Below are 26,257 nucleotides of genomic sequence, written 5' to 3' on the forward strand. Positions count from 1 at the left end.
ACAGTTCTGACTACAGGGATATAGACAGGTGTCCTACAGAGTCTATTATGGTAAATGACAGTGAATTTCTCTGCAGACCTGAAAGTAAAGGTTCTGCCAAGCATGGGTGGCTCAGGCATGTAGCCCCAGGACTGGGGAGGCTGAGACAGTAGGACTGTCACAAGTTTGAGGCCTGCCTCAGCTACACAGCCACTGAAGATCAACTTGACGTATGAAGCAAGACTTGTCTCAGAAAACCCCAACATAAATAAAGCTTTCACACCAACTTGAGTCCCAGGCTGGCACCCTCAGTCAGCAGGGTGATTACTGTCCTGTCCCACACGTTCATAATGAAGTACAGAGAAGGTTAATGCAGATCCTTTATTGATTCCACCAATGCATTATTTGATATGGTGATAATAAATGGTACTTTTACAATTTCTTAACCAAAAATATAACAAATATTTACACTCAGTAAAAATACAAAAAGCATACAGAGGCACTGTCTTTCTAAAAGACGTAAGTCTTAAGAGGTTTCAAAAAATAGGAGACAAACATTGCTTGTTACAGAATACCTTACAATCACTGAACTGTGCAGTACAATTGCGATTTGATTACAACTGTGCAATTTTGTTTCTTCATAAGCTTACACATTCCCATATTAAAAGATCAAGTTCAGCTGCATTCTGTGTATTAAAAATAAGCTTTAGGAAAAAGCATAACAAATGCTAAAGATGGGTGGAGGTTCAGGCTTGAAACTGAAAACGTACTGCGATTGCCTCTCTGGAAGATGTTCTTTTTTTCCAGCCTTTAATGTTAAAGGGATACAAACACTGTAAATAATGTTTTGCAGAAACTTCTACCCAAATAATCTCTATTCTAACTATGTAAGGAAACCTTGGTAACACTTTTGTAGTCCACTCTTAGAAACTCCGTGGCCATGACTGCTGCTCCCCTCGGGGAGACGTGGGATGTGATGCAGATGTCAGGTCATGACAACTTGTGGAAGGAGTTTTCTTCCCAAGTGATAACGTGGAGGAAACGAAGCCTCAAGTAGAAGCAAACTTGAACAGAAGCCCGTGCTGGACCTCCCGGTCCTCCAGACTCGTGTTATGAGAAACGTGTTGGAACGCAGCGGCCGGTGAGAGCCTGCACTGAGGGTTTGCTGCCTCAGCAGTCCGGGCGGGCGTCAAGCTGCAGGGAAAGAGAAGGCATCGACCTCTCCAATGCAGTTAGCAATTTAAGAGTGAAAATGAGCAAAACAATGGGGATTTGGGACTGGAGCACATACAGGTTAAGGCTTTGCTGTTCTAGTCACAGGATAAACTAAGAAATGGAAGAAATGTAAACTAAATTAAGATTAAAAAAATCAAGTTTATTTTTTAAGGATATCAAACTGCAAAGCATTTGGTTTTAGTTCCTGATCAATGTGATCAGCTGATCTGAACAATCATAGTTAAAGCTACATACAACAAAGGCAGCGACATGGTGCAAGTCCAAAACCACAGGCCTCAGCTCTCTGTGCAAGGTATTATTTACACCGTTAACGACAAGGACAAGTAAGGCTTCCGTCTGGCTTGACGACATGCTACATAGAGACGCTGCGCACATAGCACACTGTTTTCTGAAGTCATGTATATAAAACAGTGAGATAAATACCCAAACCTGATAAAAAAGGTGGTGATAGCAAAAATACGTAAATCAGTGAGTAAAAAGTCTGGATTCGGAGGATACTGCTCACAGGTCAAATCATCACAGTGTGACTTTCAAGCCAGAGCTTGAATTCAGGCAACTTTTCACTTTGAAGGACCAAGAAAACTGTGGCGCCAGGTGGCTTGATTGTTAACATTACTGGCGTTAATTTCTAAGGCTAAGCTTCATGTTACTATTTTTCCCCAAGGGAGAATTTTCTAGACATGTTATTTTCCCTAAAATATGGTTAACAATTTTGACAGGAAAAATGAACTACTACCATTTACTGCATGGAAGTCACACAGTGTATATTTTTAAAGTATTTTTGGTACTGGGAATTGAATTCAAGACCTTGTGCTTGCGAGGCAGGTGCTGTGCCACTCAGCTGTATCCCTGGCCCTAGTGACATGGTTTTAAAATGAAGGGGATAACCAGCACTCAGGATGCTGAGGCAGGAGGATTGCTGAATGTCTGAGGCCAACCTGGGCTACCCAGTAAATCCAAGGCCAGCCTGAACTACAAAGTAAGACCTTGTCTTACAAAAAAAAAAAAACTAACACGAAGGAGATAGGGTACAGAAAAAGAACACTAGGGAATAAAATATAAATGCTTAAAATGAAGAAATCACAAGTTAAATCTTATATGGCCACGTGTGAACGACCACTGTGAAGTAATCTGTTTTGGCTCCAAGTTGGTCTAAGTAGTGCACCTCAATGGCTTTGGCTTTTTTTTCTTATAATTTAAGAATCTCATGAAATCTCACTTGCCTTTACACTAAAAAAAAAAAGAAAACATTTACACTTACCATACACAGAATACATTAAAACTCATGAAAAATTCACTTAAGCCAGTAAACAGTTACTGAAATTTTAGTTAAATATTTAAATTAAGAGTGCCATGCCCAAGAGGCCAAAAAGGCACGTCCTCTTGGGGATAAATGACCAAGAGACAGCTGTGTCTGTCAGTCTCGCCCCTCCGTCTCCCACAGAACTTTTGAGCAGTTCTTTTCCTGCTGGTTTTGACCTTTGCCGAGAGCTGTGAGTTTATTCAGCCTCAAGATCGAATGCCTGGCACTGTGAGGTGCCGGGGAGCCCTGCAGCGGCCAGCTCGCCCTCATGACAACAAACACCTCTAAGAAACAAGAACTCTACCCTTGCGTTGTGAGAAATGTTAGAGTACACTTTCTGCCGAGGAGAATGCTCCCGACCCCACTTTCTCCTGGCTCTTTACTCTTATTTTACGGTTTGATGCAGCGTGACGTTCACTTCACAGACAACCTGTATCATGTCACTTAACATCAACCCTCCTTCCTGGGACATTTCTGTCACCATCTACCTCCTCTTTTCCCAAAGGACTGACAAGAAACCCCGTGCAGCACCACTTCACAGCACAATCAGCAGGTTCCTAACACTTCAACTGCAGAGGACTTCCTAGGCGACGACGACCACACTGAGACCGGCCCCATCCCACTGGCACTGCGGAGAAGTTCCATCTCTACGCAGGTCCGACCTGTCCAGGTGACTTCTGTTTGGTCAGACCAGAGATGGTTTTTTGGTCTCAAACAAACACTGGCCAACAAGAGCTAAACAAAACAATCAAACAAACCCCTCAAATACAAACAAAACCACAACACTACAAATAATAAGTTAACTTCTCAAATAACACAAGAATATTCTTGATATTGGCAGCCATTCTAAATTCATCTTTTAGCCCAGCTATGGCTTGGAAATAGTAATAACACTGTCTTTAAAATAACCTGTGAAAGGAAAATCTACAGTGACGTAGATGGGGATGTGCACGCTGCTGGGTCTGAGTTTGCTCTGTGATGGGGTCCCAAGGCAGGTCTGGCGTGCAGATGTCGGTGATTTCCAGACACAGTGTCCGAGCAGAGGGAAGCACGCACCTGCAGGGTGAAATGGAAGGAGTGCACTCACTCAGTCTGTCTCACTGCTTGGAGTGCAGGCAATGAACCTCGGGCCAGCGGTGGCAGTGAGCTGTGGGTTGGCATTGGCCAATGGAATCACGAGGTTCCGTCCATTCCCCCTGGCGTTCAGGGATCATCCAGTGGGTCACCCAAAGGCTAGACTGCTGACACCTGTTCATTTTCTGAAAATAACACAATAAGATGGCAGTTCAGCATGTGAATGAAGACCAACTGGGTAATCTAGTCGTTTACTTGAAATCCTATCATTTTTAATGAAGAAATTCTCTCACACATCCCATCAGAGCACAGATTTCAGTCTGACAATACTTTCTGATCATATTGATGAGTGACAATAAACTGAAATTTCATGACAGGTTTTTAATCACTTTATTACCTTATTGGGTAAAAGGGTAAAATTACCCTTATTTTTAATAAAGTAAACCATTTTTTCAAACTATTGCCACAACTACAGTCAGCTGGGAGTTTGCTGGCAACACAATATCATCTCAGACAATGGCACTCACATTTTCATGCATTAATGTACGACACAACTCCAGGGATGTCATCTAGAAATCACCCTGCTACAATGAGCTGCTGGCTACCAAACCTAACAATCGTATGTTTAACCAGGAGAAGGGGTTTCACGGGCACACAAAAACGAGCTGTTCCCCTTCCCCCTTTAGACAATGTTCCACTGTATTTGGAGATTTCCTTTTTCTTCTGGGAGTATTAAGACTCAAACTCAGGGGCACCAGACACTGAGTCACATCCCAGCCCTTTTTATTTTGAGATAGGATCTTTTTAGTTGCCCAGGCTGGCCTACAATTTACAGAACTCCTGCCTCGCCTGCCTGAGTAGCTGGAATTACACCATGGTGCTGGAATGCACCACCATGCCTGTATAAAAAAAAATTTTTTTTTCTGGCATTGGGGATTGAATCTAGGGTATTTGGACTAAGCTTCCCAGCCCACACCTTACCCCTCTTTTAAAATCTGAGACAGGGTCTCAGTTATGCTGCCCAGTATGCTGCTCAGTTGTGCTTGAACCTGCAGTTTGCCTCAGCCTCCCACAGTGCTGGGATTAAAGGCATCCATAACTATGCCCAGCTTCGCTAAATTTTTGAACAGCAATTTTCATGGCGTACACACACATGCGCGCTCACACACACACACCCCTGGTCACCATAAAATGCCAGAATAAAGACCCATTACTGTGTTTAGCAATTCATTTAAGAGCCAGTAAGGTATTTTGTCAACATACCATCTGCTTCGCTATCTGGATCAGTCACATCTGCTAGTTTAGGATGGGATGCCTGCAAATTATGCCTCTGAGGCCGAGTTACAATCTTCGATGAGACACAGGCCACGGGGCTGCCACTGAGACAGGCGGCTGGCAGTCTAGCGAGGCTGTTGTGCACCATCTTTGACCGCTGCACAGCCACACTATACTCTGGAGGTTTTAGGTGCGGGTGGGGTCCTTCCTTTAGGTCGGCTAAGGAAATTCCCACATATCCTGGAGGAGTAGGAGGTGGCTCCCTATACCTACCATCCTTCTTGGGTGAGGTGACACAGTACACTAGCATGAAAAATAAGCAATGAAAATGTTAATGAAAAATGTAAGAAATGAAAAAAAAAAGCCACACTGAAAATGATTACAATGGCAAACTTAAAAACAGATACAATGAATACATTTACAAACAATGATAGCTGATTAAAACGTTTTTCTAAGCTTGATAACTTTTACAAACCTGTGTTTTAAAAATATATCAACAACTACATCCAGTTCTATAAAGATTAAAGAGAAAGAGTTTGCTGAAGGAGGGAGTCGCCTGCAGCTCAGCTCATGGGCATGCATGTCATGCTCCTAAGCAACAGTAGCTCTGCAGGCGACTGAGGCGCAAACTCTGACAGCTCACCAAACCATCCATTCTGTACTGATCAGGATTTTTATAGAACCAGCATCCAGGCCACCTGTTTGTGAGCTGTTCACAAATAAGACATGACCAGTTTTATTTAACTCCTGTGAAGACCACTCAGCCCATGCATGTAAAAAAATTTAATTGGTAGAGATACACTAATTCTTCCAAAGATATTATTATTATTATTATTACTATTATTTTGCAGTGTTGGGGACTGTGCTAATTACCTTGTGAAGGACATCTCCAGCCCCTTAATTTTTTAAAAGTTACTACATATTTCTGCTACATAATGAAGATATTCATTATGAAGAACTGATTTAAATACATATCTTACCCTATCCTGGTCCTTCTTACTTCCCTTTCCCCTTTTCTCTCTCTCAAGATACCCCCACCCCTACTTCCAGCTCTTTTTACATTTTCTATTTGGAACATGCAGAAGTTTACATATAGACTCTCATTTTTCACCATGTACCAAAATCCTAGCTGGGTGTGGTGGTCCATATCTGTAGTCCCAGCACTTAGGAGGCTGAGGCAGGAGAACTGCTGCAAGCTTGAGGCCATCCTAGGTTACACAATAAGTTCAAGGCCAGTCTGAACTACACAGCAGGACCCAGTTTCAAAAAGCAAAAAGAATTAAAGATCTAAACAAAAAAACTGAAACAATCTTCTGGAAAATAGGTAACACTCTTGCAGACACAGTAATAGGGAAAAAAAATTTCTCAATAGCAAAATCCCAACTGGACAAGAAATAACACCAAGTCAACAAAAGGGATAACCCAAATTAAAAAGCTTCACCACAGCAAAAGAATCAACCAATACAGTGAAGAGACAACATATGGAATGGGAAAAAAAATGTTTACCCGCTACTTCTTGGGCAGAGGACTAATATCTGGAATATAAAGAAATAAAAAAAGAAAAAAAATCCATTTAAAAAATGAGGAACTGAAGTCAGCACTTCTCAGAATAGTACAAAGGGCCTATCAACACACACAGAAATATTCAACATCTCTAGCCATTAGAGAAATGCAAACTTAAACATTCAGATTTCATCTTTTTTCTTTTTCTTTCTTTCTTTCTTTTTTTTTTTTTTTTTTTGTCTTTTTCGTTTTTATCGGTACCAGGGATCGAACTCACGACTGCCTGCTTTCAATGCAGGTGCTTATGCCACTAAGCTAAATCTCCAGCCCCTCAGATTTTATCTTACTCCAGAAAGAATTGTAGTTATTAAGACATCAACTAATAACAAATGCTGGTGAGCCTGTGAAGTTAGAGGAACCCTTCTTTACTGTTCGTGTGAGTGTAAGCTGGCACACCACTATGGACTCAGCCTGGAGACTGCAAAAAAATTAAGCTAGAAATTCCATTTGACTCAGCCATTTCCCTTCTAGGAATATTCTTGAAAGAGTTAAAGACATCAGAGTACAGCACCACATTCACACTTGTTCACAGCAATGGCACAAGTCCTAAGAGTTAAAACTTGGAAGCAGCCTGTATTCCACCAACAGATGAATGGATAAAGAACATGTACACATGAGCACTACTCTGTCATAAAAGAGGATACAGTTACATACCTTGACCATAACGTTACATGAAATGAGACACACAGCTTAAATATTACATGGCTTTTCATGTAAGAAACACAAAGTATAAACAAACAGCTAAATAAAAGACAGATAATAGGAAACAAGAAGATAGGTTTTTGCAAATGGGAAAAGGACCAAGAGATAGAGGGACAGGGAAAGAGGCAGGATGGAGGGAAGCAGGAGCAAAACGAATTAACATGGTACATCAGCACCAATTCCCTACTATGAATGTAATCATTATGTACTACACACATACACTGACAAAGATTAAAATGGTTTTTTCAAATTGGCATTTATTTCTTAAAAAAAAAAAGAATAAAACCCAGTTACGGTTCAACCTGTGAACTGAAATAGATAAACTTGGGGGCGGGGGCTTTTTTAGACACAGGCTCTAGCTATATAGGCTGCTACACTATATAGCAAGGAACTTGGAACTTGTTTTTGTAGCCCAAGTGGGGGACTCAAAACTCATGACGATTTTCCTGCTTCCCAAGTGTGGGGATTACCTGTGTATGCCACACCCAGCAACAAATAAAATTTACTTGTTTCTATTTTTATTTTTTATTAAAGGCATTATTTTTTGGTACCCAGAATCGAACTCCGGATCTCGCACTTGCCAGGCAAGCATTTATGCCACTGAGCTATATCCATGGCAGAACTTTTTATTTTGACAGAGTGCTGCTAAGTTGCCTAGGCTGACCTAGAACTTGGCATTTTTATGCCTTATTGTCCCTCATGTAGTTGGAATTAAAGGTGTGTGTCACTGTGGCTACCTTTACATCAATTAGTGAATAAGAGAAGAAAAAAACCATAATTTAAGGAAATTTACCTTGAAATTGAATTTCTCTGATTTCCACATTCTTTTCCCTAAGTTTGTACATACTCTGGGACTTCAAAAACTATTAGAAACAGGTATAAGAGAAGTTCCATGCAATTAAAACCAATCTGCAGGACAAATGGATCTAAACCTCTTGATTATGCAAATGACCTTTGCCAGCCTGGGCTGTTACATAGTGAGCTCAAGGCAAAGCTGAACTACACAGCTATTTTCAAAAAACAAACAAACAAACAAAAAAAGGAACTGACTTTTCAAACAAGCTGCGCATCCAAAAGCAATATAATTTTAACCAGATCACTAAATAATTCTAACTCTTTCATTAGAGAACAGGGTTGTCTATATTTAAATTTCTGCAGTTCTCCCAGTAAAACTTGCATGTAGTAGCAAGGTCAGAAAGGAATTCCATTTCCACATGAGGACAGAAGGTGGGAGAGGATGGTGGTGGCAGCAATGTCAGGAGAAGAGAAAAATGTTAGCAGGATATGGTGATGCAAGCCTGTCATTCTAGACTCTAGGAGGCGGAGGCAGAAAGATTACAAATTTGAACCCAGGATGGGCAATCTAGTGAAACCCTAACTCAAAACAAAGCAACAAAAAACCCTACCACCAACACTAAACAACAACAACAACAATAACAACAAAAACCCACAAAAACAAAAAACCAAAGCAACAAAAAAAGAAAGCCAACCGTGGTGGTGATCTGTGCAATCCCAGCACCCAGGTGGAAGGCAGGCTGACTGTTATTTCAAAACTAGCTGGGCTGTGCAGTGAATTCAAGGCTGAGCTAAACTACATAGATCCTGTTTCAAAAACTGAAATGCAAATGAAAATGAGGATGAGGACAAGGATGAGACAAAAGAAAAAGGGCTGGCGATACAGCTTGGTGCCAGAAAAAAGTCAGTTGCCCAAGAAATTAAAGATTTTTAGATCTAGTCCTAAAATGATCAGATTTTTGTAGCCTTGTTCACAGGTTTATATATGTCCCTACAGTAGTGAACTAAAAACATTTACTAAAAAACATCTTTAGAGAAAAAAAAGAGTAAGTTAAAAACCCCTCTACAACCCAATTTGACAATAAGAAAATCAGTACGTTTCCCTCTTACATTTTTGGTAATTAGATGTGACATATGAATACAGAATTCAGAGGTGATACTGGTAATACTGACTCAACAGCTAGTCATTATGTCTAAGCAGAAAAGTAGAGGCTATTGCTTTATATGCAGATTTTTATGCAATTCAGGGGATGGCATTTTCAAGTATTGCCCGATGGCTGACATACGCCAAATAGCTCAGAATGGAATCTATTAATTAGTTGACATACTCAAGACATAGTAATTTTAATGAAAATGTTTTGCATTTCTTTCTGTGATGCTGGGGAAAAAATCCAAGGACTAGTGCATACTAAAGCACACATTTTACCACTAAGCCCATTCTGAACTTCTTTATTACATTTTTCTCATTTTTACTTCCTAAAAAGTAACAGAAGATTCAGTGTTTCCATCATGTATGGATAGAAACTGTGGCCTAAAACATTTATAGGTGCAGAAGAGGACAGTCTATTTATTACTACCACAAAGAAATGTGATATCCAATGAAACAAAAACATGTCTCAACAACATGACACTTTTGGTCCTTTAATTATATACCTTAACTCCAAACTTTGCACTTTAACCGCTCCGGTATCTGCCCTAAAGTCCCTCAATCTTGAATATGGGGGAAAATTTTTTTACAGAAGAAAAAAATGGTAGAACCAGTGAACTAATTTTTCCATGAATAAAATCCTAGGCCAAGATATCTTATCTTTTTGTTTTTTTGCTATAATTTCTAAGTGCCAAACACAGAATACAATACACAGAACTTACCAATCAAGCCCTTTTCTGTACTTGAAGTGACTGTTTTATAAACTGGGTCCAAGCCATCTGATAACTCGGCAGGGGTGGCTTCCAAAACTCTCCTTTTAACTGTCCCATAGTTTGGCTCGTATGTGTCAGAGAGAGAACTGGAGGAGGCCCAACTCTGTCTTAACTGACTGGTTTCTAAGCTTCCTTTGCACTGCCCGCAAGTTCTAGAGCAGCCTTTAGGACAGGAATAGAGCTCCCCGTCAGTGGAGTCCACCTCAGCAATGGGGTCATCCAAATGGGTATGCCTGTAAGCACTCAGAAAGTCCCAGCTTTTTGGGTTTGGAAGGCTTTGGAAGTTGTCATGGGAGCTGCTTGAACAGGAAGTCCAACTTCCACGACCACTGTCAGCTGCTTCTATAACAATATGCTCGTGAGAAATCTCTTCGTTGCTCACAGACGATGAGACAGCTAAACCCTTGATGAGAGATGGCTTTGAGAGTGTCCACCTAAAAATGGAGATAATATACAAATAAAAGTAATTTACCAGCTTACTGAAAATCTTTGTTCTTTGCACTTCCAGTACTATCATCTACAAAGAACTATAGAACACAGTGCTAGAAACACACTGAAGAAAGTCACTGTTTAGGCAAGATTTTCTCAAAGAATTTTAAATTGATTTTAAATGAAAATGATAAAATTTGAAGTGAATAAAGTACAAGTTTCCATCCTTGTTAATATACTGTTTTCTACACATACAGAAGAACTCAACTTGATGAGTCATATTTTATTTTCAATGTATACCTGAGGTTAGCCTCACGGTATGGTAGCCAGTAAACACCAACTTCCCAGCAACCACTAGCTGGGTCCCATCGTTTATACCAGGGACTGCCAAACTCAGGCACACAGGCCGAATGTAGCCAACAGCCTTGTTTCTGTATGGACTGAACAAAAATTGATTTTTATCTTTTAAAGCATTCAAACAAAAATGAAACAAAAAAATGGCACAAAAAATTTCTGACAAAAACCATATACAGCCTGCCAGTCTAAAATATTCACTACCTAGTCCTTCATAAAAACTTAGGAGGACCCTGGTTTACAGAACGGCACAGAGGTCACCAAACCATAGTCCAAGGCCACATCTGGGCCTTCTGTTTACTTCTATAAAGCTGCACCAGGACCCAGGGTGCCCATTTGCCTCTGTACTGTCTATGGCTGTTTCAGGGCCACAGTGGCAGAGGAGCTATCACAGATGTTGTGTCCTGTTAAGTCTTAGATACTTACTACCTTTTACAGAAAAACTCTGACATTCTCTCGTTTATGGAATCACTATTTAGAAGCCTTTACAAATATAGTAATACTTTAGTATGTCTTAGGTACTGCATATTAAAGCAGACCAGAGTTAACCAATATTTATCAGATTAGAAGCAACTTTATTCTTAAAAGATTTCAGTTTGCTTGATTCTCAATAGAAATTTAGAATTAGAAATTTTTAAAAATTAACTTGTGTTCACTGATTCTTTTTATTTTTCAAATAGTACTTTCAAAGAGTGTGGATCTAGGGCTCATGCTACTCTCTCAACCTGTCTACAACATGTACAGCACTGTATTTTCTATTACACAACTTCTGGACAACCTTGGACCTCACACCCAGGATCTTAAGGACCATTTTCCTCCTATCAATAGTGAGCACACTTTGCGTTCCTACTGAATGAAAAAATATATAATGTTACAAAGTTACTTGAATTTGGCAACTATTTAAGATAAGCTCAGGGAGTGGTGGTGCATGCCTGTAGTTCCAGCACTCAGGAAGCTGAGGCAGGAAGATCACCCTCAGTTTGTGGTCAGCATGGGCTACATAGTGAGTTCAAGGCCACCTGAACTACACAGCGAGACCCTGTGTGAAAAAGAAAAAAAAGAATAAGAAGAAAGAAGAAGGAAGAAGGAGAGGATAAAAATACCCATGCTGAGTGTGATGTTGTGCATTTGTAATCACAGTACTCTGGTGAGGCTGAGGCAGCAGGATTGCAAGCTTAAGCCCAGGCTGAACAATTTATGGAGTTACTGAGAATTTGTTTCAAGCTAAAAAATAGAGCTGGGGATGTAGCTCAGTGTAAAGGTCTTGATTTTATTTTTTATTTTTTTTTGTCTTTTTTGAGACAGGGTCTCACTGTGTAGTACAGGCTGGCCTTGAACTCATGGTAATCCTCCAGCCTCAGCTTTCTGAGTGCTGGGATTATAGGCGTGTGCACTATACCCAGCAAGGCCCTAGTTTTAATCCCCACAATGGCAGGGGGCAGATAGAGTTATTCACATCTTTCAAATAATATTTACTTCCATATTTGGTACAGAGAGTATCTGCTTGGTCTTGCTGTTACTCCAAGTGGGAGAATACAAGATCAAAGCTGGGGAGCATGGCTAGTGATGGCTTGCAATTTGGGCTTTTTGGAAAAGACAAGAATGCTTACCCAGGTCCAAGATGTCCATGGTCTCCTACTGAGAGATGCTCTGTCTTTTCCAGCATCCCTGTGGACTCAGGGACTGCAGAGGCCTGGGAGGAACAGCGCTCATCTTGCAGAGCTACTGACATGGAGTCAACAGAACAGTTGCTCACGATGCTGGACCGAGAAGAAATCTCACTATGGCTGGAGTCGGACAAGTTGTCAGATTTAGCTGATGGTAAAAGTGTGTAACCTGAACAAGAAAAGCATACTAGTCAAACTACAAGGCACAGGAACAAGCGATGGGGTGGCTAGGGACTTGAGAGAGAGAAAGCAGAAAGAACAAAAGACAAACTAGTTGCAGCCTCAGTTTCCATCCACATAGATGTAATCATGCTATTTTCTCCCACACATTTCCCCACATATTCGTTCCTCTACCTAGCCTCACCACACCAATACAATTCCAAATTCAAGAAAAATAAAGTCAAAATCCAGTACTACTGAGAAAATCAGTCCAAAAGTATATCCTGCCCAGGTTCTCACAGAACTACAAGTATTTAATACATTAAGAAGTAAAGATATTAAATATTAAGAAGCATACACACTTCAGTTTTGCAACTTTGTAACCACATTAACACACTTCATAGTCTGAACTGAATTCTGATTAACACACTTCATAGTCTGAACTGAATCCAAAACGCTACTTAGGGATAGAGAGAGGAGGAAGGCCTCAAAGGCTGCATTTCTTAACACTCAAACTACATATACTTACCCCAAATGTCCTGCTTATGCCACCTTAAGAAGTCTTAGCTTAAACTAAGCGCCATTATTCCAGCATCCTTATTTTAATTTTTTGCAAAGCTAAAGACAGAACTCAGGGCATCACATATGCTAAGCAAATGCTCTCCCACTGAGCCATACCCTCAGCTCTGTTTTAGTATTTTTAAATAGATTGTTTTAAATTTGTACTTAATGTTATACCTAGTTTCTTTTTATCACTTTGCAGAAGACTGAACAGCTAAACTGATGATTTAAGTAATGTAAAATGAAAAAAACGAGCATCTATATGTTTTAACTTCTTCTATGACTTACTGCACAGCAGATAGCTAGAGATTTTTCTCCTCGGTATTCTTTGGGATAAAGGAGTGGGGACGGAATGAGGTGGAAAGGTCCCCAACAAATCTGCAGCATGATGGTTAAATGTACATAATAGTCTATTTTGGTAACTGAAAGAAAAGAAATCAGACTTTTGTTTAGAAATGAATGATAATGACTTAGGAATCCCAAGAAGGGGAGGTCTCTTAAGTGAACAGTATCTTCATGTTTACAGAAAAAAAGACAGGTTTGAAAATACACAATCTTTGGATCAATCTCCAGAACTCTCATTAAAAAGAACTAGAGGCACTGACATATGTTCCAAGAATCCTCAGGGTGTCCACTTCTTTACGTGTAAGAAGGAAGAGACCACTTAAGCCCCAAGGGCCGATCTTGGCTTCAGAATCTCAGAGTTTAAATATTTATATATTAGTCACTAAACAATTTTTTTGCACAATACTAAATAGTCTTATTAAGTAGTTTTCAATGAAAAAAATCAAGACCCAGAAAGTGTGTGATTTTCACTTAGCATATGGAGCCAAAAAAGCAGGGAAGCCAAGAGAAGATGGTCCCTGACTCCTGTCACACGTCTTTGAAGCTGGGGTCCATTTTATCGGCCTGCCCATAAACTGATTAGTCAGTTTTCAAAAGGATCACGAAAATGCATGTGGTAAATACAAAGCAACAGCAAAGCCCATCTCAAATGGAAATCACTGCTTTTGCATCCTGTGGAACAGACGTGCTTCAATATTTCAAAATCTGTTCTTATGTTTTTAAGAATAAATTTCTCAAAAACCTCCAGTTCCAAGAACCACCTGGGAACTTTACTAAAGTGCACAGTCTGGGGCCACTTCTGACAGTTCAAACATGCGAGGTCTGAGGTGAGACACATCAGCTGCACTTTTCTTTTTGGTGGCACTGGCGAGTGCAGCCACGGCCTTTGCACTGAGTTATCCCCACTCACCTTTGAGACAGTCTTGTGAAGTTACTAATTGCCCAGGTTGGATTCAAATTTGTGATCCTCCACCCTCAACTGCCCACAGAGGTGGGATTACAGGCAAGTGTCACTATGCCCAGCTAACAATTGCTTGCTTGAGTATGTAGGCATTTATTTATTGACTGACAGGGTCTCACCATGTAGTCCACGCTAGTCTTGAACTCACTATGTAGCCCAGGCTGGCCTCAAATTTGCAGCAATCCTCTTGCCTCAGCCTCGAAAATGCTGGGATTATAGGAGTGCGCCACCACACCTGGCAAATACTGCATTCTGAAACAAGTTTTCCAGATGACTTGAACTTGTTACATTAGCCTAGCTTATCCCCCGTCCATCAGAGCTATGTGGACAGCGGATGATATAAGTGCATGTGGAAGAGATGCAACTGCTTGTCCCCAAAACTTTTTTTGTCCATTGGCTTAAAAACTATATTGCTTAAGGTGGCAATACAGTTCTCTGAGGCAGAAGTGAGAATCAGAGTATTGATAGTTTTATCATTAAAAAGTGAGCGTGGGTTCCTAAAAAGCTTTCTCTACTTATTTCACTCACACTCAGCTGTTAGCAATAGGAAATAAAGCCAACTACAGAAAACAAGAGTATAGTTTACTAACTCAATACATCAATAATTTTAGTATATATGCTGCCGAAGCAAGCACAATACATCAGTAAAATAACATGTACAAATAAGGCACTTTAAACCAGTATTTGTTGCCACAGAATCTGTAATATCATAAAATGCTTATTAATAATATTTTACTAAGTTATCTGCCCAATCTTTGACAAACGGTTTAATACAACTACATTTACATTAACAACCAAAAACAAACTTCACACTAAAATGGAGTAAGGAACTTAGTCAGATTGTCTTTCTCCTCTTAGACTTGAATCGCGCATAGAAGCAGGTGAGAGCATTACTGTTGCCTCGGCTACTGGAATGGCAGTTGTCTCTCCCTTCCTCATCCTTCACTGTCTCCCAGCTGTCTGGAGCGTGACGGTGATCCTCTTTCTGGCTGTTGACTAGTCTCTCCCTTGAAAGAGTTCTTTCCCTAAATCTTCTAAACGGGGATGTCATTCTTTTTCTGGTTGTGTTCTCACAACTTGTCCTGTCTCTATCCTCCTCAGTGGCCTTCTTGGTCCTGTCTGTCCTTTTGGCTGTGCTCCTGGTAATCTGAAGGATTTTCTTTTGCAAGTAAACCCCACCTATTCCTGGGCAGCTCTGGCCACTGATCTTGGCGCTGGACTCACGGGAAGGGGGTGAGGAGGACCCTGAGAGGTGCAGCAGGATGCTGTGATCAGATAGGACACTGCCAACTGGAGGGAGAGATGCAAAATTCATTCTTTCCAATTAATCACAATTAACTGGCTTATATATAACATTTCACTATGTAAAACTTATTTTCTTGACAATATCTAACATTAAAATCTAGATTTACTTTTAATGCATGGAAAATCTACTTTGCAACATAAACACAACAGTTACCACATGACAGAATGCAAGAAAAAGATTACCTGGACTAGAATAAACTGGTCATAAAAATTCTGTTGAAAACAAGCTGATAAAATTATAAGGGAAAATCTGACAGTATCAGGTAACCAGAACTATTTTTCAAGAAATTATGTATGTCTAGAATTTCCAAGCAGGTATCATTGTAAAAAGTTTAGTAAAAACTAACTAGAGTGGGTATAGCTCAGTGGTGGAATGGCTGCTTGGAATGCCACGAGCACCACAGCAAACAAGCTGAGGAGGACATGCAAACACCGTAGGTAATAATGTGTTTATAAAGCACCACTTCTGGTGGCTCTGTGACTCTAAGATGGAGAACTGAGTAGTTCTTTTATTTAGTTGTTTTTTTTTGATACTGGGAATTCAACTCAGGATCTTCTTGCCAGGTAGGCACTGTGCCGCTGAGCTACATCCCTGGCCCTTGACTTCTTTTTTAAAGTTCTTGTTTACATGTTCCTTGTGAAAATATATGAAACACTCCTAATTTCTTAACTGTATAAACTAATCCCCAAGTTCAGCAGGAACTCAGAACAGATCTTGATAAATTATACTTAGTGTAACGACTTTTTTCTTTTTTGGTATTGGGAATTGAATTCATGACCTTGTGCTTCCAAGGCAGGTGCTGTGCGTCTGAGCTATATCCCCTGCCCCTTGTAATGATACTTCTGTTCAACCATGGACAACCAGCAAAACCTCATCTCTAGAGGAGAAACTCCACTTTCAACTGGGATTTTGATATGTGACAACATGAAACAGCGTTGGAGGAAAGAATTTCTTCTGGCCTTTAAGGATTCTAACCATGACTAGGACAAGTTCACAAATTTATAAACATTATAGTCAACTGCTGGCTACACAGTGAAAGATAATAGAGAAAAGATCTCTCTCTTCCAGTGGCAAGAGCGGGTTTTCTATTGGGAATAAGAACAGTGAGGATATTCTTGTCTCTGACACAGGTCTTCCCTAATCACATTTGGCAAAAAAACACCAAATCATCCAGGGCTGTAGTTTCCTCTTACAGTCTAATGGGATGGACCTTGGGAGAGCCTCCACAAGAGGCATGTCGTGTGCTTCTGCAAGAGCATTAAAAACACATGGGCATGGTCCATGGTGTCCTGTCCGGTGAGTGGGGCTGCCGGTTCCTCTCACCAACATGTGATGAGGTACTTGGGCAGAACAGGACAGCCAAGAGGACAACACAGGTCTGTGGCTCACAAAATATTACGGGAGCTACAACAGGACCAGAAATGTGGGTTTTAAAGACATGCCTATTATACATACTGTTTTATGTCTACTTGATTTCCATGAAGCTTTCCTTAGCAAACTTCCAAAATTCTAGCCAGACCCAGTTGTGGGGTAGGAGAGATAGGAGCAATGTTGCTGGGGTGGCAGCAGAGAAGAGACACTTCTGTTACCACATACTAGGATTTACAATTCTTTTTTTTTGGCCCACGTGTGAAGTTTACACGGACGGTCTTTTCCTCAACCTGTGAGAGAGGAACCCTGACCTTATAAATTTTATAAGTTACATAGTGATAGAGCAAAGGACAGTCAGGACCACTGCCACATGGGGGGTAAAAACGAGTCCCTAGCAGGGAAAGGAAACTGAAAATGTGGGCAAGCTCTAGAATTAACAGGCTTGTCTCCTCTCTGGCCACGTACTGTACTACACTACAGTCACTCAAAGATGGAATTATTTCCCATCTATGAAGTGGATCCCAGGACTAGGAAGCCCTTCCCCAGGATACACATGGAGTGTGAGGTGCCAACGTGAGAAATGCACACTACTTCAAGTGCTACAAGTACATGAACACAAACAGACTCTGCATGCACTGGCCATGTTAGTCACAAAGGCTTCAGTCTTGATTATGAGAATACGTGTAAAAGAATGAGAACAGCTTCAGACTGCCTCTACCTGATACAGTTCAGTAACTTACTCATGTGAAAAACTGTAAAGGGTTATGTTATTTAAAGCTTTAGAAATAAAGATAGTACCCTATTATTAAAAAAGGAACACACCAATCCAGTGTTTTTCTATACCTAGTAGTTAATTTGAAACAATTTCTTACAGACATTTTTATTTGCAAATCCTCCACAGAAAGGTTTGTATGTAGAAAATATGAGAGATGACAAAATGAGCCAGCACAGACCAAAACAACTGTGCCTTCTGCCTTTATTTTCATCTATGCTTTCCCTAAGGAGAACCATGCTTTGAATACTGGAGTCTTATTTACATGATATGTAATACTTGAAAAATACTTAAATAATTTTGAAGTTCAAAAAGTAAGCCTTCACAGTTACACTTTTCTGAAACACTTTTTATTACTTTCTTATAGGCTGAAACGTAAAATACGTAAAATGGTTTGTCTTACCTTTGCGAGGGGAACCTTGAGGAGATGCAGGAGGACTAGAATGTAAAGATGATGCCACAGAAATCGCATCTTCTGTATGTTTTTTACCACTTATTTCTTCAGTTGGTCCTAAAGCTTTCTGAGGCAAACTTGTACCTGAAAACAAAACCAAAGAAGCATATAAACATCATTTCATAATGAAAATGCTGTAACTGCCTAAATCACTACATAACTAAAGCCATGATGCACAATGGCTAGTGTAGTTAACTGAAATGTATAAATGACAAACGGACTGCATGGCTGGGTAATGGCATACAGAGATTCTCACCTCTAGGTTATTAGTTCAAATTCTGCTGGTCAGCATGGACCAGTTTCAATAAATTGTTTTGTGGCAGAAGGGAAATCAATTTAACAGTCTAAGTATAGTGCCCCACCCCGCACAATTGACACCCTGGCTCACAATCTGAAGAAAGAAGGCAGATTCACACTCCTCTCTCCCCTCTAGAGGTGGCCTCTCCATGGCAGAGCGAGGCATGTGGCGGGGCAGAGTGGGGATGCTGGCACTGTCACTACCTGTGGTGCATCTGTGCTGTGGGCATACAGGAGAGGCGGCAGGGCTGCCAATCCAGCCCTCTCAGAGCACTAAATTCACACTACAGGAGAGAAGTAAACAACAGAAAGAATCGTGAATTTATAGAAGAGTAGTACGGAGCCCACTGGACACATTCTTCTGAAGTTCCATCATTATCCTTGTTCAACAGCTGGCCCTATTTTGTAGCAATTATTTCAAAATACTGACTTTTTACATGTATCTTTTCTAAAAAATGTGAAGAAGCTACTGACACTGTTCTTTGTAAGGTAAGCACAGCTCTAATGAGGATCTGGTATAGTAACAAGCAGCCTTTTGATAATGAAAAAGTTTTAATCACAGTATACCCAACACTTTAATATTAATGCTGTGTATTTATCTAACAGCCATACTACATCAGGAAAGGCAAGCTACTTACAACTCATACTGCCTCTTATGTAATGATGTCTAAATAAGAAACCAGAGCTAAATCTGTTCCTACCTTACCCCTACTAAGAAATTTATCAACCGTGCCAATTTTTAATCCAATTCACTCTTCATTTTCATAGGTGGCAAACTAGTCCAGGCCTTGAATGACTTCAGGCCAGCTGTTACATCACCCTCCAGCCAGGCCTTCTGCCTCGTCTCGCTGCATCTCCCACTACAGTTCTCATCCAACGTTAACTTGGACCTAATGCTCTTCTGGTCAGATTTCTTTAATGACTTCTCACTGACTACTGGGCATCAGCACAGAACACTGTCACTTCAACATGATTTCATGTGTCATCATCCTGGCAGTGTGAAGGTTAGAAGCAAGAACTTTACAAAGTCCGTAGAACCTGGGCTCCACTTCCAGTCTCATCACTTATAACAGCATGCAAATTACTGATTGTCTGAGCAGACCAGGGCAGAACACTACCTATCTCTGGATTAATACAAACACTGAATGAATACACAAAGTTAGCAAGGCACTGTGAAATGTGCCTAGGACTCGTTACATGCTAAACATCAGCTGCCGTATTGTGCTCATTAACACTCAGCACGAGTTCTGCAGCCTGTCAGCAAAGTGCTGGCAGCTCCTTGCAACACGAGCTGTTTCTTCTGCTTAAAGCAACTTCTCTGAAACCTCTGCCTAACCACTACTTTGTCATCAACATCAAAGGCTCTATGTGTTTTCTCCCAAAGCCTTCTCAAGTCCCACCTTTCTTCTGCTTCTGTAGAAAGCATCCGTCCTGGTTTGTGTTTTTACACACCGGGAGTACAGTCTTGGCGCAAAAGCAACCATGTTATTCTGAAGTTACCTGTTTGTGTGTCTGTATCACCAGAATGAAATGTGGCAGAGCAGGGGGCACTTCTACAACTTAGTCTCTCAAGTCAAATTCAAAAACTTATATTGGATATATAGGTATTACATATAATGTTTAAGTATGAACACTAGGAACCAAATCTAACCTTACTTTCTTACCTAAAAATTAATGAATGATATGGTAAAAACAATAAAAGTAACTCATAAACTTACATGGCCTAAGGGAAAAAAAGGTATAATCTATATTTTATCTACTTTACATTGTCTTCTTTCTCCTAAATGGGTTTCCAGAAAGGGTCACTAACAAAACAAAATTTTATAGTCATTTTCATAATAAGAAACTTGATTCTTACAGTTTATATAGGCTGTATGTGGCATTAGCTATTTGGTTAAATGTACTTTGGAAAGCAGAAAATCCTTAACGTGTTGCCTGGGATTTCATGTAAATCCCCAAGATGTATTACGTTTTATGTGGATAAACAGATTTCAGCATTACAATCCAAAATTAGCATTTAAAGAACACCCATAGACAAAACAAAATGTTTTTTCATTTGTGTAGTGATCATATCCCCCAAGGATTTGCAGCTGTCACTTTGATTCTTCTAGAAATTTCAATCACATGAAGACGATAGAGACTGTGGATACTCACTCAGTGCAGGGTCTCTTGCTTGTCCCTTCTTCCTCACGGGGTGCAGATTAACAGCTGGCACCTGAAGCGCCTGGCTTGCTCTGTGGGGCTGATGCAAGTGGGCTCTCGCTGTCTGGTTTACTGACCTCATAGGCACTGGAGACATTTCAGATGATTTGGCAGATTTTTTCTCATTTAAATTCTTGGTCACTAGTAGAAGAAAGAACAGGTAACTTTAAACTATTTTAAAGGTAAGACTATTATCATTCAGAATTAACAGATAACTGTAAAAATTACTGATTTTTAGCACACAAAACAAATTTTCCTTAAAAGTAGTCATTTAAATATTATAAAAGGTTATCTCTGAAACTACTTTAGAATACACTATTACTTTCATTTCCTATAGCATTCTTAAATCTATTAATTTAATTTGCTCCATTTCTGCCATCACTGGTGAAAGTCAACATTCTCTCTTCTACACGGGCGGCTGTAATGCTTCCCTCACTGTATCAATTCTAGCATGCCTTCAAGCCCTTCTCCACATAACAGCAGAGTAACTCTAAAACAAGGCTGGTTAGCCCCCACATAATATAGCATCAGCCCGCCCTCTTCAAGTAGGTCCCCTGCCTCTCCTGAATTCCACATTCTCCATTTCTATTAACTCCGTCTTTAATTTCCTAGATTAGAAAGTTCCCTTCAACTATGCAACACTTGCTGCATCTTTCAGATAAATTTGCTTACAAATTTAGGGAACATTTCCTTATAACTCCTTGGCCTGTAGTGACTGAAGAAACAAAAGCTGCCTTCTTCACATAAAATCAGTATTATAGTCCAAAGGAAAGAATTTCTTCCTTAGGCAGTACTATCAATCCTTCAGTTATCCAGGATGGTCTCACATAGGTGCAACTTCAACACCTCACTGTAGTTTTAAACACCAAGATAAAACAGATGTTTAACCTGTGCCGGCACAGGTTACATCAGTAATTATGCTTTTATTATGACAGCAAGAATTCCATCCTATGATGCTCAAAACTCAACTACATTTGGGCATGGGACTTTTAAAAGTCTATTATACACTAGAAATCAAATTAACACATAGAGCAAATTAAGGCAATATGCACTGAATTATAATTTCAAGCCAAGTTTCAGAAAGAAAAAGCTATAGACTTTCTCCCTTCAAATCAATATCAAGATGCATTTAATGTAGGAAAAAAGATAGAGAAGTCGGTGTTGGGTGCAGGAAGAGAAAGGCCTATAGCTGGACACGTGGGAATGTCTAAAACATTCTTGTACCAGACAAATCATAAGATTAAAAGTCTACATTGAGTTACTTGAGAAAGAAAAGTAGCTTTGACAGTAATTCGAAGCAGGGTCAGAAGGTTTTAAATATGTACTTGCCTCAACTTAAAAGATGCGTAAAATTTAAAAGTTCTATATATTTCACTTTTGACACTTTCACATGGTTGAAATGATTCACACTGCTATCCCATGTGATACTTTCCAGATATCATTCAAGACTATGCACATATACCATTCAATTTTTATGCACTTAGAATCCAAATGATTTCTTTTTTACTCGAATATCGCAATGTGTTTCTATAAGCAGGTTTTTAGGTGCACTGTTTCATTATAGTACTAATATAGTACTAATATCAGGTTAAGATTTACAGATTATAGTACTAATATCAGGTACCTCAGAGAGTTGAGGAATAATAACAGTTTTGGGGGCTGGGTGGAAATAGCGTTTTGTTGTATTGCCCAGGCTGCTCTTCAACAATTCTTCTGCCCACCTCCCAGAGGAAATGAGACTACAGGCATGTATCACAGTACCGAGCCAGTGACAAGGGTTATTGTTGGCTGTAGTTCTTACTATTTTACTTTGTTCTCCAAATGTAACAGACTTGATACAGAAAGAACTGCAATAGAGATAGTACATGTACTAGATGGTTCCTAAGCCTGTACTTTAACGTTCATTGTCATTTCTTAGTGTTGGTTCTATTTTCATATTCTCTTTTCCACTCTGTTGACATACATTTTCTATTACTATGCAAATACCACCCCATCTGTCAATCTCAAGGTCAATCCATGAGAACTACCACTTTTTTTGTCATCTAGAAACTTAGAATTCTATTGTGATTTTTAGGGGAAAACATTTAACCCATAATTTGACATAAGAATCTTTATGGGGCCTGTTTATAACACTGTATATTTCACCATCTTTGATTTCTGCTCTTTAACTAATGATTTCCTTGGCCCAGGGATACATTATGCCCTCTTGCTTGTGCTTACACAGTGGACTGGGAATGCAGCTTCCAGTAGAGTATGTGTGGAGTGGACAGCAGTGGACTAGCTTGCCAAAACTGAGGATGCACCCTCTTTCTCACTCTCTTTTCTAGCAATTAACAATATAAGAATGTCTTCTGGTTTCAACTTACTCACCTCTATGACCAACTGTAATTAAACTTCCTGTATTTTCTAGCTGGCAAATGATATTCATTAAATTAAAAAGGTAAAAAGTTTATTATTATTTAGGCTGAATGCAAAAATGTTCTCAAATAGAAGATTTCTCTATAATGTTCTAGTTTTTACAAGATGTCTTTGTAAAGTTGCTGCTAGTTCAGGCTGGCTTTGAACACATAGCAATCTTCTTGCCTCAGCCTCCCAAGTGCTGGCATCACAGGTGTGTGCTGTCATGCCTGGCTAAAGCTTCTTGATGAATTATTATTTATCTATTTCTTACAAAGTAGATATCAAGGACAGGTGGACTCAAGAATGTAATGAACAGAATCACATGATGCTTGGGGTATGTCAGTAATCTCTGTGAATGAATTAACAGTTTTATTGGGGCTTGAGCATACTTTGGAGAACTAGGTTTCTCTTGTCTTGTGCTCTTTGTGTCATGCAGAGGAACCCTGTACTCACAGGTACCATATGCAGGCTCCCACTGCAGCGACATCATCTGGAACTTCTCCTCGTCCGTCTCTACCTCCAGACTGCATAGATACTGCTTCACCTTCCTCGCCATCTGTGCATCCTCATACAGCTTCTTGGCATTGAGCAGAGAACTGCGACGTGCCCTTTTCTTATGAGCACCTCCTTGAACATCCAACATGTTTGAATTTGTGCTGCCTTGACTCAGTGACCTGTAAGAAGATAGAAATCTCAGTCAGTGGCTATACAGATGGGAATTAAGCATGGGAGAATGAAGATTAAAAGATTTTGTACTGTTAATGCTGTTGCATGCTGATGTCAATGAGTTAAAAGATGAAGAGAATTAATGCAAAGTCATTGGCACACATGGCAATGTTCTGAATTAAGAACAAGATTTGGCAAAGTGCAGAATTTAAAAAAAAAAACAGATGTAATTTCTCCCTGAGCTATGTATTCCATCAGAACTGTGTTGTGCCTATCTAACCCACGACATGACTGTGACAAGAAAAGGTATTCTTATGGCCCTGGAGGCATCTACGCTCTGAAGACACAATCAGAGTCTGGGTCAGGGTCAGTCTATCCCCGTCAGACCTGTGCATCACGGTTCTCCAGCAAGGACTCTCTAGAGCAGCTGTGCTCTCTTGTGCTGCTGTGGCGGCACCAGCTTCACTGGCACTGCTGTCCAGAGGCTCATGGTGAGCACACTCACCAGTTCTACCAGACATCTCATTTTGGCCAAAATTCACAGAGAACAACGAATAAGCTATTAGCTGTAAGCACCAGCATCGACATTCAACTCAATATAGAGCTCAGAAATGCATTCAACCTTACTCAATGTTTCCATTCACACACAGAATGGTGAGGCAGTATTTGGGTTCTAGAGGTGGGGATCAAAGATTTTACTTTGCAGTGTCCTTATTGTGCCAGAACTAGGTAGAAACCACAGTTTAAACAACTCCAGCTTCACCCAACTCTGTTCTTTTTGTCAAGCCTCCTTATATATAATGACTACAACTAAAACCAATGGAAAACTGTACCTGCAATACTTTTTCTAATAAGGCAAGTATACACAAGGTTCTTAGAGATAATTTTTATTTTAAAGGCAGTTGGCATTCCAAAATAATGAGGATTTATAGATTTTCTAAGTTAGCTTCATATTTACCTAAAATATTCTACATAGACTACCATATAAAAATTTTTGTTCCTAATCACTCAATTATCTAGTTTAAACTAGACCTTGAACCCTAATGTTTTTTAATATAATTAGGGGAAAGATGAAAAAGTGCTATGTTATTTTTTTGCTGTTACATTATAAAGTCTTTGAAATAGAGAAGTATATTTTTGTATATATTTGACAGCAACGTTCATTTGCTACTGGTAGGCAGAAGCTAATTTTGTCACTACTTACAGTGTAGAAATCTCAAAACTTGCAGAATAGTTTGGAAAAAAAATCCAATGACATTACAGATTTATCATTTTAATCTCCAGGAAGCAACTTATAGAGTGGACCTGACAATTTCAGTAACACTTCCAGGAGAATCAATTTGAATTCGAGGTCAGTCTGGACTACAGAACTACATAGTTGAGCTCAAGGATAGCCTGAATGAACTATATATCAAGACCCTGGCTCAACAAAACAAAACAAAACAAAACAAAACAAAACAAAACAAAACAAAACAAAACAAAACAAGCTATCTCTAATCTGCAAAGCCAGACACAGTCCTGCAGCAGAAGTTTTAGTTCTCCATTACTTATTTGAAAATGATACATTACCTATGTACGGCATAGCACAGAAGGCAACACTATGTATGTTGGAGAAACTTGAATCTAATGTCTCTAAAAGTGACTCACAAGATTGGTAGTCTGCATTACAGCTCTGAACCAATTTACTTTGCTTAATTTATCTTTTCACGTATGCATGGACAAGGATGTTATGTGGTAAAAATCTAAAGACTTATAAGAACTCTTATAATAAGCATACAGTAGAAATGTTCAGTGCTAATAGGACACTGCAGTGGTTTTTTTGGTAGTGTATAAAATGATATATCCAATAACTGATAATGTCTTGGATTCAAAGCAAGGCAATAAAATTAAACCTTAAAACTTAACAAGTAAATTTTAACTCTCATGTTTAATGATTTTATCTTAGCTGATGTCCACAATAAAAAGACACAAAAAGAAAGGGGTTGCCAACAAACCCAGGATAAAAATTCTAGTAACTGAAAAAATTTTAATAAATGATGATAAAATATTTTCTATATTATTTCCAAAATAGATATAAAATGAAGAACCTAATCAAGAATCATACAACACAAACCCTAAAGCTGAAAAAATAGTGAATGTGTTTAACACAAGTTAGTCAATCACCTCCAAAATTCAAATATTTTTCTTTACATTAATAATGCCAGCCATCAACTTCTATTTTCAATTTGAAGAAACAAAAAAGACCAAGACATAAATGCATGATACAGAAGAATACACAAGAAACACAACACAGAGAAAGCAGAAACAAAGTACAGTAGGAAGAAAAAAGTTAGGTTCACCAAGCTTTAACAGAGAGCAAGATCACAAAAACAAGACTCAAGGAGGTGGCTCACAAAAAAATTCTTACACGTAAGGAAAGCAACTAATTTCAGGGTTCACTAGTCTTAAAATAACAAAATTCTTTTC

At 39.5% G+C, this 26,257-nt stretch overlaps 1 protein-coding gene across 20 annotated transcripts in view; it reads right to left on the reverse strand.

Moving 5' to 3' along the window:
- Positions 1-346: 346 nt before the first annotated feature.
- Rapgef6 (Rap guanine nucleotide exchange factor 6) overlaps positions 347-26,257 on the reverse strand; it is a 221,301-nt gene continuing 195,390 nt past the window's right edge. For 14 of the 20 annotated variants that reach the window (XM_063230557.1, XM_063230561.1, XM_063230559.1 and 11 more), the window contains 7 exons: positions 23,579-23,799; positions 20,678-20,866; positions 18,176-18,310; positions 12,241-12,466; positions 9,797-10,281; positions 4,856-5,170; positions 347-3,777 (listed from right to left, as the gene is read on the reverse strand). In XM_063230557.1, coding sequence (XP_063086627.1) covers positions 3,752-3,777; positions 4,856-5,170; positions 9,797-10,281; positions 12,241-12,466; positions 18,176-18,310; positions 20,678-20,866; positions 23,579-23,799 — 1,597 coding nt within the window. In that variant the 3' untranslated portion in view covers positions 347-3,751. Of the gene's footprint in view, positions 3,778-4,855; positions 5,171-6,373; positions 6,403-9,796; positions 10,282-12,240; positions 12,467-12,612; positions 15,614-18,175; positions 18,311-20,677; positions 20,867-23,578; positions 23,800-26,257 lie in introns of those variants that run through there. The other 6 variants (XM_063230567.1, XM_063230570.1, XM_063230569.1 and 3 more) reach the window with 3 other exon arrangements.

This window comes from Cavia porcellus, unplaced genomic scaffold, assembly GCF_034190915.1.
Source record: "Cavia porcellus strain 051 isolate PalLab524CR breed Dunkin Hartley unplaced genomic scaffold, mCavPor4.1 scaffold_19, whole genome shotgun sequence".
Classification (NCBI taxonomy): Eukaryota; Metazoa; Chordata; class Mammalia; order Rodentia; family Caviidae; genus Cavia; species Cavia porcellus.